Genomic DNA, 15,876 nt, shown 5'->3' with positions numbered 1-15,876 from the left:
CATCTACGCCTAGGTCTTCCTAGTGGTCTTCTTCCAATTGGGTTTTCAGTTAAAATTATGAAAGCGTTTCTAATTTCTTCCATTCTGGCTACATGGCCTGCCTACCTGAGCCTTCTACACTTAATGACCCTAACAATGTTAGGTGAGCGGTATAAACTATGCAATTCCTCGTTATGAATTTCCTCCAATCTCAATTTTCATCCCTCTTTGGTCCGAATACTAATAGTAATATTAATACTAATACTAATACTAATACTAATAATAATAATACGCATTATTATTATTATTATTATTATTATTATTATTATTATTATTATTATTAGTAGTAGTAGTAGTAGTAGTAGTAGTAGTAGTAGTAGTAGTAGTAGTAGTAGTAGTAGTAACAAAAGTAAAGATTAAGTACATGACGAAACAGCTTTACTAGTGTATAGCAGACAGCGACTAGTACCACTTATGCTCAGCCTACTATCATCCGTGCTTCCAGTTTTGGCATCTGCATACATAATACGGTAGTTATCTAGCCACTAACTCCCCCTGTGTACATCTGCTTATAGAGACCAGTATCGAGCACAGTCGCTGTAAAGAGTTGAAAGCGGTAAGATGGCGAAACGACGCTGCCCTACACCTACACTTAAGTTCAACACGCAGTGGGAGGAGGATTATCTCCTTGTCGAAGATGACGGTGTCGCCAAATGTTTAGTGTGCTTTAAAACATTACACGGATTTAAAAAGTTGAACCTTCAACGTCACTACAATACTTATCAGGTGGAGCAATACGGGGAACTTGAAGGACATTTTCGCAAAGAAGAATTGAAGAAATTGAAAGAGAATAAGGCTGCATCGGAAAAGGAAGACGGGGAGAGAACGTGTGAAGCCTCTGTGCGGGTGAGTTACAAAATTGCGTTGCATATTGCGAGATTGTTGCGCCCTTTCACAGACGGAGACCTAATAAAGGAGTGTATAGTAATATCAGCAGGACTTTTGTCCATCTCGAATACAGCAGTTCGAATCTGTTCCTCTTTCCCGACAGACTATTACGCGACGCATAGAACATCTTGCAGATGGTGTTTCGAGCCAGCTATCGGAACTTTCGAAAACGTTTATTGCATTTTCCCTGGCGCTCGACGTAAGTACGGATGTTACAGATACTGCGCAGCTTGCTATCTTTATTCGTGGTGTACATAGTGATCTGGAGATTCGAGAGGAACTGTTGCACATAGTACCTATGAAGGGCACCACAACAGGCGCTGACATTCTTGCGTGTGTTGAAGAAAGTGTCGAAAATGCAGGCCTTGCGTGGAATACACTGGTTTCTGTAGCGACCGATGGGGCACCTGCTATGGTTGGGAGGGAAGGAGGGTTCTTGGCGCGACTAAAACAAAAACTGCAAGAGCTTGGGGTGTCGCATGATATCAGGTGAATTCATTGTATGTTGCATCAGGAAAAGTTGTGTGCAAAGAGTGTAACGATGAACGATGTCATGGACGTTGTAGTTAGTACCACCAGCTACCTCAGAAAACATGGACTGAGACATCGCCAATTTAAATCCTTCCTCGAAGACCTAAACATTGCATATGGAGACATACCATATTACACTGAGGTGCGCTGGCTGAGCCGTGGGAACTTGTTAAACCAGTTATTTCAGTTACTAAACGACATTGATATGTTTCTCGATATGAACGATCATTCCGTGCCAGAACTGAAAGACGACCAATGGAGATGCAACCTTGTGTTTTTGGCAGACATAACTACTCATCTCAATGCTATTAACCTCTCATTGCAGGGTCAACATCTGCTAATTACAAATATGTGCGATCGCGTCGAAGCGTTCAAAATGAAGCTATCCCTTTGGGCGCAGCAATTTGAAAAGAAGATTTTGGTTCACTTTCCCAGCTTAGGCACCTTACAAGAATCCGGTAAACTACTTGACTTGACTCATTACCGCAGTTTGCTGCTTAGCCTTAAGGACGAGTTTGAAACCAGATTTCAGGATATAAAATGTTTGGAGATGAGCTTCAGGGTATTTGCCACCCCATTCTCTACAAACATTGCAGACGCTCCTTCTGATGTTCAGTTGGAACTTATAGACTTAGTGTGCGACAGGGAATTTAAAGAGAAATTCCATCAGAAAAGCAATTTACAAGAGTTCTATAGGAATTTCCCTCGATGTCGATTTCCGCGACTGCATAGAAATGCTGCCAATATTATGTCAATGTTTGGTTCGACTATGTGCGTGAGCAATTATTTTCAAAAATGCGACTGACGAAATCAAACCAGAGAAGTTCGTTGTCCAACCATCACCTGGAATGTTTACGTCTAAGCTGTGTGCAAACAATATCACCTCGTATAGAGACACTTACGAAGAAATTGTGCGGTACATCTGCCTCAGAGAACAAGGCTTGAAGTAAAACACTTGTCAGTTACTAGTGTTTATAGTGTATTTTCTTTTTCTGTGTTTCTAACTTTATACATATTCGTCCTCTTTGTGCGTTTTCGTGTTCTGTTGGTTTGAATTTTGATTTGCTACTGTCAGACATTTGTCTGTTGTGGCGTTAAGATACTTGAGTACGCTTCGGCAAATGTGATTGCATTTCTCGAACCTTTGGGTATGTGGAACAAGTATTTTTCTTTTGGGACCTTTGTCTACGATCTCGGATCTCTGTGGTAAGTTATAAAAGCTATTACAATGTTTATGTTTTGTAGCTACGGAAATCTAACAAGTATAGACCATTTGGGTGGTTTCTAATTGAATAATATATTTTCGAATAAAATCTACTCAAATAATCTGATTTTCGAATTGTTCCTTATCTTTGTTTCTTTGCCTACATTAGCATCCAGTGGCAATTTACGGCAGAACTCAAGCAGGTATTATGCATATTTCGAACACGATCTTATTTTATTATTATTATTATTATTATTATTATTATTATTATTATTATTATTATTATTATTATTATTATTATTATTTTCAACCTCCCGTCGTTCTACTGTCAATCTAGCAACGAAAGACGTTTACAACTTAGCAAACGTGAAGCGAGTGACAAGTTACAGACCGAGTGCTAATGTAATACCAGGGAAGCAAGAAAGTTCGTGCGCTTTTGAACCACTCCCGCTTCCATTTGGCTGCTGCGGCGACATCTGTCCCCGTAGCATGAAAGTTTTGACTGTTTGGGAAAGGTTATTCATTGACGCATCAGCCACGGTGAATATAACAACGCATTTGTCAATGTAGTGTGTAAAAATCGCTCGTGATCATGTCAGTGTCAAATGAAGTTTTTAGAGCTTGTTTGCTTTACGAGTTTAAATTGGGGACAAATGGTGCAGAAGCAGCTAGAAAAATATGTGTTGCGCTCGGAGAGGGTGTAATAAGTAAATGTACAGCACAAAAATGGTTCCAGACCTTTTCAACTGGTGACGAGACCTTTCAAGATAAGCCTCGCTCTGGGAGGCCTAAATCAGTGGATATGGACCACCTGAAGGCCTCTATTGAAGATTATTCCAGTCAAACATGTGAGGAACTTGCTCCCCGATTCGAGGTAAGCAGGAAAATTATTCGGGTAAGTCTGCATCAGTTGGGGAAGACCTGAAAACTGGGTCAGTGGGTCTCTCACGAGCTGACCGCTATGAGCCAAGTTCTAAGACTGAATATCTGTTCATCTTTGTTGACGAGACACAAAATCTGTCCAATTTTGGACCGTATAATAACTTGTGACGAGAAGTGGGTCATGTATGACAATAAAAACCGGTCATACCATTGGCTATCGCCGAATGATCCGAAGCCTTTGACTGCAAAACCGAACATCCATCAACACAAGGTTTTGCTCTGTGCTTGGTGTACTACAAACGGTATCGTGCACTACGAATTCTTGGAACGTGGTAAGACAATTACCAAAGATGTGTACTCATCACAACTGAGAACGGTAGCCACCAAACTGACCCAGAAACAGCCAGCACTAGTGAACAAAAGAGGTGTGCTCTATAACCAGGATACGCGCGCCCTCACACAGCAAAACAGGCGCTGGAAGTAATCTCAGAACTTGGTTGGGAGCTTGTATCTCATCCTCCCTACTCTCCAGATGTCGCCCCTTCGGATTGCCATTTATTCTTGGTCATAGACAACTTTATGCGTGGCAGGCAGTTCAAGACTGAACAAGACGTCAAAAATGCAGTTGCTGAGTTTTCCGAGTCTCGGGAACAAATATTCTACAAAACTGGCATTTACAAGCTTGTTGAGCGCTGGGAGAAGGTTGTAGAAGCAAATGGAGCCTATTTTGCCGAATAAACAAACCGTTAAAACCCTGTAATTGACAGTTTTCTTCCATAGTATAAAAGCGCACGAACTTTCTTGCTTCCCTGGTACAACGTCACGAATTGTGTAAGTAAGCTAAAAAGGCCTGAAACAATTCATTTCCGATTTTTGCAGTCGTTTTTACGTCTGTAAGCTGACATGTTTAATATTAGTTTCTTTCTTTCTTTCTTGTTCATTTGTTAGTTACTTCAACGCTAACTGTAACCTCTATCATGCGTCTTCCTCGATCAAAAAACGTACCAATTTTATTTCCTGTAGTGTTTTCGCGTCACTGCTTTCGAAATGGGGAGGAGGAGAGCACACCTGCACATTTCACGCTTGCGTCTGCTGAATGCTTCAACATTGTGCGAATTTCTGACCAGGCTTGGCCGTAGGTTTTTTGCCATCATGTGTGGTTGGCAACACTTATCGGATGCAGTGGAAGGGGCGAAGCTACCAGCCACATGTGCTCACCTGTTCTTATCTCCGCTCGTGCTCGCTCACGCTTCGGCTCCGGGAGCCAATTCATGGACAGGCCTGGTCTAAAATTTATCACTTCTAAATCATTGAACATAACTATACGCAGTGTCGTATTGTGGAATTGTTTGTTCATGTGATAAGAAAATATAGTACTGAGTGACACATATACAATATAGATGATGGCTTGGAGCGCTGCAGAAGACCAGAATTGTTTTCTTTTAATTTATGACTTAATTGACTAGCTGACGTTTGTTGTCTCTGTTCAAAGCTACACGAACATACGTACAGCATAAAGTGAAGTATGAATCATCTTCAAGCCCATTGTCTCCACGAAGGTTCAAATGTCCGACTATAAACACAGAAAAAAAGGAGTTAATGTTAACTTCCGGAAATAACTTTATAATAATAGGATACAGCGGCATGTAATTTGACGTTTTGTTTTCGTATGATGCAAATAGATAGACTACAATTCATACTGAAGAATTTATTGTTGGTAACATGGGGAACGGAGGCGACCCCAGTGAAGTTCATTTAAACGTAACACTCATAACGTTTGATCTGCAGGTTTAACGTCACGAAATTTGGCGCCTTTATGTTAATTTGTGTAACGAAAGCTAACAGCACAAAAATCCACTACAAACTTCTTTCACTGTCTGCCCGACGTCCAAATAATAAACTTGCACTTTGCTCAAACACCAACCAACTTTGTTTGTAATTACAAACAAGGAAGAAGTCAAAGTGTGTCAAGTTAGACCAACCACCAACACTAAAACGACCGGAACATATCTCAAAATAATGGGCTATTTATGGGCTAATTAGTTACTCTAATCCAAATTTTTGGGCCATTTGGGAAATCAGAATCAAAATGGGCGAGTCTAGCTTGATGTCAAGCTAGAACTTCCCCATTCAGTTACAAGATCCGATCGAAAAACTTCAAACGACAGAAATATGGGCTTATATGGGCTAATTAGTTGCTCTAATCCCAATTTTTGGGCTCATTGTTTAGCGGCAAATCGGAATCAAAATGGGAGAAACTAGCTTGACATCAAGCTAGAACCACCCATACGGTTACGGTTACGGTTATGGTCCTATTGGAAAAATTCAAACGTCAGAATTATGGGCTACTTATAGGCTAATTAGTTTCTCTAATCCCAATTTTCGGGCTCCTACTATATAGTGAGAAATCGGAATCAAAATGGGCGAGTCTAGCTTGACGTCAAGATAGAATCCCCCATACGTTTACGATTACAATGGTTCGACCGAAAAAATTAAAATGCCAGAATTATGGGCTAATTAGTTGCTCTAATCCCAATTTTTGGGATCCTACTGTTTATTGGGAAATTGGAATCAATATGGGTGAGTCTAGCTTGACATCAAGCTAGCTCCTGTACGGTTAGTGTTACAATGGTCCGATCGGAAAAATTCAAACGCCAGAATTATGGGCTACTTATGGGCTAATTAGTCGCTGTAATACCAATTTTTGAGCTCCTATCATTAAGCGGCAAATCGGAATTAAAATTGGCGAGTCCAGCTTGACATCAAGGTAAAATCCCCTATACGGTTACGATTACAATGGTCCGATTGGAAAAACTCAAACGCCAGAATTAAGAGCTCTTTAGGGGCTAATTAGTTTTTCTAATCCAAATTTTGAGCCCCTACCGTTTAGTGGGAAGTCAGAATCAAATTGGGCGAGTCTGGCTTGATATCAAGTTTAAACCCCCCATATGATTACGGTTACAATGGTCTGATCGAAAAAATTCAAACGCCAGAATTATGGGCTATTTATGGGCTAATTAGTTGCTTTAATCTCAATTTTTGTGCTCCTACTGTTTATCGGGAAATCGGAATCAAAATGGGCGAGTCTAGCCTGACATGGTTACAATGGTCCGATCAAAAAAATTCAAAAGACAGAATTATGGGCTACTTATGGACATTAATTGCTCTAATCCCAATTATTGGGCCCTACTGTTTAGTGGGAAATCAGATTCAAAATGGGCGAGGTTTGTTGTTATCAAGCTAAAAAATCCACATACGGTTAGAATGGACCGATCCTAAAAATTCAAATGCCAGAATTATAAGCTATTTGTGGGATAATTAGTTGCTTTAATCCTGATTTTTGGGCTCCTACCTTTTAGCGAGAAATCGGAATCAAAATGAGCGAGTCTAGCTTGAGATCAAGCTAGAACCCCCTTTAAGGTTAGAAATCTCGAATCAATGAAAATCAAACGCTAGAAATATGTGCTATTTATGGGATAATTGATGCTCTAATTCTGAGTTTGGCGCTGCTACCGTTTATCACGAATTCTTTATCAAATTGTGCGATTTGGCTTCACTTCGATCAAAAGAATTCAAACATCGGAATTATGGGTTATTTGCGTGCTAATTAATTGCTCTAATGTCGATTTTTGTTCTTCTATCGTTAGCAGGAAATCTCATGCAAGAAAACGTCGATGTTTATTCGCTGAAAAATGATTTATTTGCACTCTCTCCAAATGTGTATATATATATATATATATATATATATATATATATATATATATATATATATATATATATATATATATATATATATATATATACTAGTAAATCCATGAATTCCCTTTTCACTTGTTTATGTTCATTATGTTTGGAAGTAAGTAGTATATATATAAAACGGTGGAATGAATAAAATGGGAGGAAATGGGAGAACCCCAACAAAACCCAAGCACATGGTGTTTGCCAACCACAAAGACCACTTGGCGCGATCTGGGATTGAACCAGGGATCACACGCGCAAGAGGTAAACATTCTACCGCTGTGTCACTCCGGCCCCCAGCAACGGCGAAGAGGCATTTCCTTTAAACAAATATATATATATATATATATATATATATATATATATATAAAATAATACGATATTTCAATATAGAAATTCTATATATACATTACTTACTTCCAAACATAATGAACATTAACACGTAAGAAGAGAATTCATGGATTTACGAGTAGAGATATATATTTGCATTCGCGGAGAATGGAAATAAATCAATTTTCAGTTAAAACACATTGACGTTTTCTCACTGCAACTTTGAAATTATTATTCCACGTTATCTAGAAATCAATTTCAATCTTCCATGAGATTTCCTGCTAACGATAGAAGAACCAAAATCGACATTAGAGCAACAAATTAGCACACAAATAACCCATAATTCCGACATATTAATTATTTGATCGTAGTATTATAGCACTAGGTTTATAGCTAGAAGTTAAGCCAAATCCCACAATTTGATGAAGAATTCGCGCTAAACGGTAGCAGATACAAACTCGGAATTAGAGCACGAATTAGCCCATAAATAGCCCATAATTCTAGCTTTTGAATTTTTTCGATCGGAGCATTACCGCATGAGGGGTTCTAGCCTGATGTCAAGATACACTTGCCCATCTTGTATCAGATTTCCCACTAAACAATAGGAGCCCAAAAGTCGGAATTAGAGCAAATAATTAGCCCGTAAGTAGTCCATAATTCTGGCGTTTGAAATTGTCCAATCGGACCATTCTAACCGTAACCGTATGGGGGTTCTTGCTTGATGTCCAGATAGACTCGCTCATTTTGATTCCGGTTTCCCAATAAGCAGTAGGAGCACAAAAATTGAGATTAAAACAACTAATTAGCCCATAATTCTGGCGTTTGCATTTTTCCGATCGGACCATTCTAACCGAAGGGGGGTTCTAGCTTGATATCAAGCTAGACTCGCCCATTGTGATTCCGAATTCCCGATAAAGAGTAGGGGCCCAAATATTGGGATTAGAACAACTAATTAGCCCATAAATAGTCCGTAATCGGGAAAATCAAGAGATTATTCTAAGCCCGAGCCTGGGTTCACGTAGGGACTTGAATTCTTTCAAATAAATACACTGTTATGTATATAATACGTGTGCAAAATTTCAAACTTGTATGTCCAAAACTGATGTCGAGAGAAATTTTTTAATGTCTGAAGGTGACTCAATTTTTCACAAAAACATATATAAATTGTTCAAATATGTACTGCGTCATTACTATTTCATCTAGAGTCATGGTTAAAATGCCATTTTCTTCAATATAACGAGTTCTTTGCAATGGAGCCACTCAAATGTCCGTATCATACATCTGAACCGGAAAATTCGGGAAAACCTGGCACAACCAATCCCTGTTTCCATGTCAAATTTTGCAGATTACCCCCTTTGAAGATATTCACGATACGCCACTGGTGTCGCTATTATTTTTATTGACGTCTACACATACGATTTGGTAGCTCAATTGTTTGTTTGACGGCTCTATGTGCATTAATAGCTGAGATAAAGGCCTGCTATGGATAGTCAGAGACAAGTCTGCAACAACGCCTCTAGCGGCTAAATGGAAAAGGATATGGCAAAGTTTGTCCTCTAAAAGTTGCATGACATTTAATGTCCTCTCGAACGATTCCAAATGTTATACCACTTTCCATTTCAAATTTTGAAGTTGCCCAAGTTGGAGATATTCACGAGACGCCACTGGTCTCGCTACTATTTTTATTCTACACATACGATTTGGTAATGTAATTCATTTTTTTAAGGCTCTACGTGCAGTAGGGCTATTAGCTGCGATATAGGCCTGGTACGTTCTTATTGAATCACCCTATATATATATATATATATATATATATATATATATATATATATATATATATATATATATATATATATATATATATATATATATATATATGTATCTATCTATATATATGTATCTATCTATCTATCTATATATATATATATATATATATATATATATATATAGATAGATAGATAGATAGATAGATAGATAGATCTATATATAGAAGCCAGGAGAAAAATTAGATTCATTGAATAATTTTAAATGGTGCCTCATGCCTCAAACGACCTAAAATTTTGAATGCGTTTACAGTACATAGTATATGGGGAAAAGCTGGAATAAACTCTTGTAGTTTACAAACGGCTTAAGGGAATGGAAAGAGATCTTGGATAATGAAACTAGAGGAAATGACCAACCTAATTTTGTATAGCATTATTATGGCGGCCATCTTGAAGTCCGCCATCTTGAATTCAGGTAAAATTTTTCAAATAGGAAGAGGGTTATGTTGCATATCATTTTGAGGTGGCGTTTTCCCAGAAGCATAAATCTCGTATTGTTTTCAAGCTACCAATTATCTTGTAAGAGTTATTACGTGTGAAAAACGAAATGCTTCGATGTAATGTTATTTTATTGTAGTTATGGACCACAGATTTGTAAGAATTTTGGAAGTATTTTACATAAACTGGAAACAAACTGCTAGAGAAAGTTAAATCTTTGTTTCCCCATGAACTACCAACAAGTTTTTCCATCAAGATGATTCATAGACCATTATGAGAAAAAAGAAAAAATATAACATGGAAGAAATTGAAATATCCCTTATTTATGTAGTATTGTAGCTTTGGGGTAAGTTTTCAATAGGTTTTCAATCTTATATACTACACAGTTCACTTTTGTCACATCTAGGGAAAGATTATCTATGGGAATTCACTATGTACAAAATAAACTTTTTCTGATACTCATTTTTCGTAAAAACGATGTTGTAATCTTCTGTTAGTTTCACTCCCCTTTCTGCTGCACGTTTATTACGGAGATGAATTTAACTATTGTCTTTCCTTGAAGATAGTCATTGTTATCTGACTATGAAATCGGATCACACTCAAGAAACCCTTTGGGTATTTTAAATCTCACGAGAAAATATTGTTTGTTGTATCAAAATCACTGATTTCTCTTTTCGCAAGAATTTTTATATTATCCTTGCGTCAAGCCTCTTTGCTGCTTCACGGTCTCTCCTTACAGTTTTAATTCTTTCAACCAATTTTTGTTTTTCCATTATGTTAACTTCATCATCAAAAAACTCCAATGCTACGTATTCCTCCTTCAAGTACCAGACATACCGAGAAAATTTAGAAAGAGCCACTTCAGATAATTCGTATATTTGCCTATAACTGTACAAAGCTTTCAAAAATTGCAGGTCTTGTAATGGTGAATGGGATACTTGATCACATTTAAATCAAGCTTGGAAATATAGTCGTATCAGAAAAATTCATGCATTCCGAAGGCCCGTTTCTATTTGCTTCGTTAAACGAAAATGTTGGCGAAAGAGAAATATTTTTAAACAGTATATTGTTTTTCCCATTTACCTAGCATAGTGAATTGCTCCAGGCAAACGAAAGAAAACTCTTCGAGGAGGTATGCCATCCAAGAACGTCAGTTCTAAAAATTTACTGTAATCTTCTCTGCGGTGTCCTGCTTCTACAAGTTTGATAGCAAAATTCGATACTTCATTTCTTACATTTGAAATGTTGTTCCTTACGTCATTATCATCATCAATTCTGGAATAAGTTAGTACAATCTATTTTAGACCAATCGTTCTGAAAATACTTAAATAGGGGAACGTTTGGTCCACATGCAAACGAAACACAACACTTGTCAAATACACATTTTAAAACCAATTCATAAATGTAGTGTCTACAAGGAAGATATAGAAGATCATTTTGGAGCATCTGCTCTAGCAGAATGAAAGCACCGTTCACATGACACATATTGCAGGGAATAGTGTGACAACAAACTGCCTGCACGAACTCTACCAAGTTCCATTCTTCAAGCTAATGAACTGTGGTAGAAATAATATGTTCGTTCTCCTCTTCATGATGACAAACTGAGAACACCAATTAGCCTCTCATGAGCATCTCCTGTAATAAATATTGATAACCCGTCGATAGTCTCTCTACCAGTCAAATTCGGCAGTAGTTTTCCGTCTCATTGCACAACTAACGCACTTGATGCACTCCGAAATTGTTTTTGTGGTCTTATGTAACTTCGCTACAGATTTTTTCTCAGCATCGATGCATATCTATTACTAGTTCCTTTACATTATGGCCTAATGTTTCTGCCGTCGCTGTCAGAATATGTATTCTCGTTCTATCAGTGGACTTGTATCGATCAAGAGCAGCAACCTGTCTTAGAGTTTTAAAATTAGTTTTTCCCCTTTTCACATCTCTTGCAGAGTGCGGGCGCACACAGACACATATTTACATTTTATCTTCCATACTCAACTGGGTTTTCCTCTTCATTTCTTGAAATGCTTACTTCCGTGTATTTTGCTGTAAAATTCATACAAATCATTTTCAGAAGTGCATTTTTCTTTTGCATTCCTGTTTCTAATAAAGCCGTGCATATCCCTCTTGTTCTTTTCGAGCCAAACTCATGTCTTTACATTTAGTTGTGTAAGTTATTACTTGTGAAAAAGAGAAATATTTTCACAGGTAATAATTCTTAGACGACTAAAGCTATCTTTAAAATGGTGCCAGATTTGTGTTTCTGGTGAAACACCACCTCAAAACGATATGTCATATGACCCTCTTCCTATTTGAAAATTTTGATCCGAATCCAAGATAGCGGACTTCAAGATGGCCGCTGTGACAATACTATACAGTATTAGGTGTGTTTCTTCCTCTAGTTCCATTATCCGGGGCATTTTTGCGTTTCCTTAAGCCGTTTCAAAATTACAAGATTTTATTCCAGATTTTTCCCATATATTATGCATTGTAATCGGATTCAAAATTTTAGGTAGGTTGGGGCACCATTTAATATTATTCAATGAAGTTAATTTTTCTCCTTCCTTAATTTAGTCCCATATGGAACCATTTTAGGGGGTGGGTCCAAAGAAATTAGGAAATCAAAAATTAAGGACTACCCTTATATATATAGCCTAAATTCACTTTCAACAAGTATTCCCCCCCCTTTGTTTTTAAGATACAGGATTGAAATTTTGCATATGTATTATGTATATAACAATGTACCCTTTTTAAAAAATTTAGATCTCTATGTCAACCGAGGCCCGGGCAGAGGGGCAACGTGTTTTGGCGAGAGGTTTTTTTTTTTAAATCCGTGTTTTCCCGAATTTTGCGGTTCAGGTGTATGATACGGACATTTGAGTGGCTTCATTGCAAAGAACTCGTCATAGTGAAGAAAATGCCATTTTAACCATGACTCTAGATAAAATAGTAATGACGCAGTACATTTTTGAAGTATTTATATAAATGTGTGTGAAAAAAATGAGTCACCTTCAGACATTCAAAAATTTCTCTCAACATCAGTTTCGAAATTTATATATATATATTATAAAAACTTACTGCGTCATTACTCTTTGGCGTATTTTTCTTCAGTATAACAAGCCCTTTCCAACGGTACCATTCAGATGTCCGTATCATACATCTGAACTGGAAAAAAGCGGATATTTTTCCGAAAAAATCTCACCTTTGGAACACTTGCGACCCTCGGGTCCGGCTGTAGTTTCACGTAGGGAACTCAAAAAAATTAGTGAAATACCCAAACGTACACACAATTCGTATGCAAAGTTTCAATCTAATATCTTGAAAACTAAAGGCATAAAAAAGTTTTATAATTTATCTTCAAACGATGAGAAAAAATTCATGCCCTTCCGCCTTCACTTGGCGTCGCCAAGTTGACCATCCGGTTCCAAAATACATCTGGAGTGTTCTTTGGTCCATCCTTGACTTAATAATAAAAAGAGATGGTTCAAATACCTATTATAGAACCCACGTAAGCGGTCAAAGACGATACTACGCCACGGTAACAAAAGTTACCAAAAATCCTAAAAGGGTTGATAGGTCTACGTTTATGGAAGTCTTATTTAGAGTGTGTCTGAGTAAATCCTTTTGTGAGATGAGCACAGTGGCTCTGTGGTAGAGCGCTTATCTCTGGTATGTGAGGTCTGTGGTTCGAATCCCGGCCAAATAAGTTGGTGTTGAACAACATAATGTCTGTGGGTTTCATCAGGAAACTCACATTTCCTCCCATATTCTCATTCTACCAATTATTTCATCATCATTCACTTGATGTTATCATCGTCTCTCTTTACCTAAAGAGCATAATTTTAGGACATCAATCTGAAAGATTTGAATATTCATTGCTCTTTCTAGATGAGCTAACAATGTCATCAAACCAATTTATCTCAAACAGGTTGTACATAACGTATTTAGATGTGAGAAATCAATTTGAATAGATTTCGAAACCGTACGAAATCATATTAAGATGTTTACATACATTCTTTAAATTACCTATAAATTCAAATGAAGTGCTTCTTGTTTTTTCTTCTTTTTGTTTCGTCACAATAACAAACACCCAAGTTACATCTTTGTGAAAATATATTTACAAAGGAGTAAGGAAAATAAGTTTAACAAAGACTAACAATTTCCGTGGAATGGAGCTAATCTGAATTCCCGGAATCAGAAATATCGGCTTGGCAAAGCCACAATGTTGAGAAAGTTCATTTAGAAGAGATTCTCTAAGGCAATTAGAGAACATCTTTTATTCGAAATTATGACTACGAGTATGTTTAAACCAAACATTTCCGCTTTATTCAAATATTCTACAATAATATTATCTCCTCTCATGCGAGGAAACGGTACTTTTCTGGTACTTGTTTTAATAACAGGATACTGGTCCAGTGGATCATTTACAGAAGAAGAGAGAGCGTGAAGTATTACGGGAAATGGGATCAACGAGATCAAATTGCTCTACTTAAAAGAAGTCTTCACAAGTATCCCGGGGTAATTGACGTTAAAGCTGAAAATTGACTTTTGTCTTTCTTTTTTTTTAACTCTTTGAGAGCCAATCACTTGCTAGTGGTCGAACTTCTGTAGATTCCTAATCTCGTATAAGTACATATTTTCGTTCAACATTTATTTTAATGGTTTCGCATTTTGCCTGTATAGAGTTAGCAATTCTGAATTGAAGATTTTGGAGTAAAAATCCGTCAAATCCAAAAAGTGAAAGAGTAAAGGAGATAGCTTCAGAAGACTTTCTAGCCGTCCAGTTTTCTTCATACTTAGCAGATATATACTAAATCTAAAATAAATCGGCACGTATTTTTCTTTCGGAAAATAGGTTAAACAGGGCAAAGGGCCCCTTTTCAAAGAAGGGACCCCTTGACTAAAAGGGTCAGATTAAAAAAAAAACGAAATTCTCCCGATGCAAAGATGAGTTCCAAGTTGGAAATACGGGTTTTGTCGTTTTTGCGAGAAAAGAGTTTCAGGGGGCAATGGCTCCCTTCAAAATGACAAAGGACCCAGCATAATCCTTACGGAAATTAGATTTAGGTGGAATTGCTTGAAATCGTGATATGTTATAGATATTGTGTACCTGAGAAAAAGACTCAATGGGCACAGCCAAAAATCACTGATCGTTTGGCCACTACAGGGCCACTTTTTGAAAACAGCCGAAGATAACGATATTCTGGATTTCGATAAAAATGACTGAAACTATGATATGTTGCAGATATTATGATCCTGAGAAGAAGTTTCTATAGGCACAGCCACCAGTCACTGACCGTTTGGCTACTACAAGGCCACATTTTTGAAAACAGCAGAAGTAACGGTATTATAGATTTCGATAGAAATGAATGAAACCGTGATGTGTTGTAGATATTGTGATCCTGAAAAAAAGTCTCAATTTGTACAACCATCCATCACCAACCAACACATCACATTTTCATTCATTTATACCGAAATCCGGAATACCCTTACCTTCTGCTGTTTTCAAATATGTGGCACTGTTGTGGTCAAACGGTCAGTGATTGGTGGCGTGCCTATTGAGACTTTTTCTCAGGATCACAATATCTACAACACATCACGGTTTCAGTCATTTTCATCGAAATCCAGAATATCACTATCGTCGGATGCTTTCAAAAAGTGGCCCTGTAGTAGCCAAAGGGTCAGTGATTGGTGGTTTTATCAGTTAAGACTTTTTCTCAGGATCAAAATATCTACAACATATCACGGTTTCAGTCATTTTTACCGAAATCCATAATATCGTTATCTTCGGCTTTTTTTTTTTTTTTTTTAAGTGGCCCTGTAGTGCTCAAACGGTCAGTGATTCTTGGCTGTGCCAATTGAGACATTTTTTTTAGGTACACAATATCTACAACATATCACGATTTCAAGCAATTCCACCTAAACCTAATTTCCATAAGTATTGTGCGGGGTCCTTTGTCATTTCGAAGGGAGTCATTGCCCCCCCCTGAAAATCTTTTCCCG

General features: G+C 37.5%; 2 protein-coding genes across 2 annotated transcripts; both read left to right on the top strand.

Annotated features, from left to right (window-relative positions):
* The first annotated feature begins 600 nt into the window (after positions 1–600).
* On the top strand, positions 601–1,420 carry LOC145669896 (general transcription factor II-I repeat domain-containing protein 2-like). Its single transcript, XM_081738243.1, has 2 exons — positions 601–885; positions 1,031–1,420. Exons 1-2 carry the CDS (start codon positions 601–603, stop codon positions 1,418–1,420), a joined length of 675 nt encoding a protein of 224 aa, XP_081594369.1.
* Positions 1,421–1,468: 48 nt separating this feature from the next.
* Positions 1,469–2,263, top strand: LOC145669895 (general transcription factor II-I repeat domain-containing protein 2B-like). Its single transcript, XM_081738242.1, has one exon. The coding sequence runs from the start codon at positions 1,469–1,471 to the stop codon at positions 2,261–2,263; it is 795 nt and encodes a 264-aa protein (XP_081594368.1).
* The last annotated feature ends 13,613 nt before the right edge of the window (positions 2,264–15,876 follow it).

This window comes from Thermobia domestica, chromosome 14, assembly GCF_964235325.1.
Source record: "Thermobia domestica chromosome 14, izTheDome1.hap1.1, whole genome shotgun sequence".
NCBI lineage: Eukaryota > Metazoa > Arthropoda > Insecta > Zygentoma > Lepismatidae > Thermobia > Thermobia domestica.
This window is presented reverse-complemented; position numbering and strand designations above follow the sequence as displayed.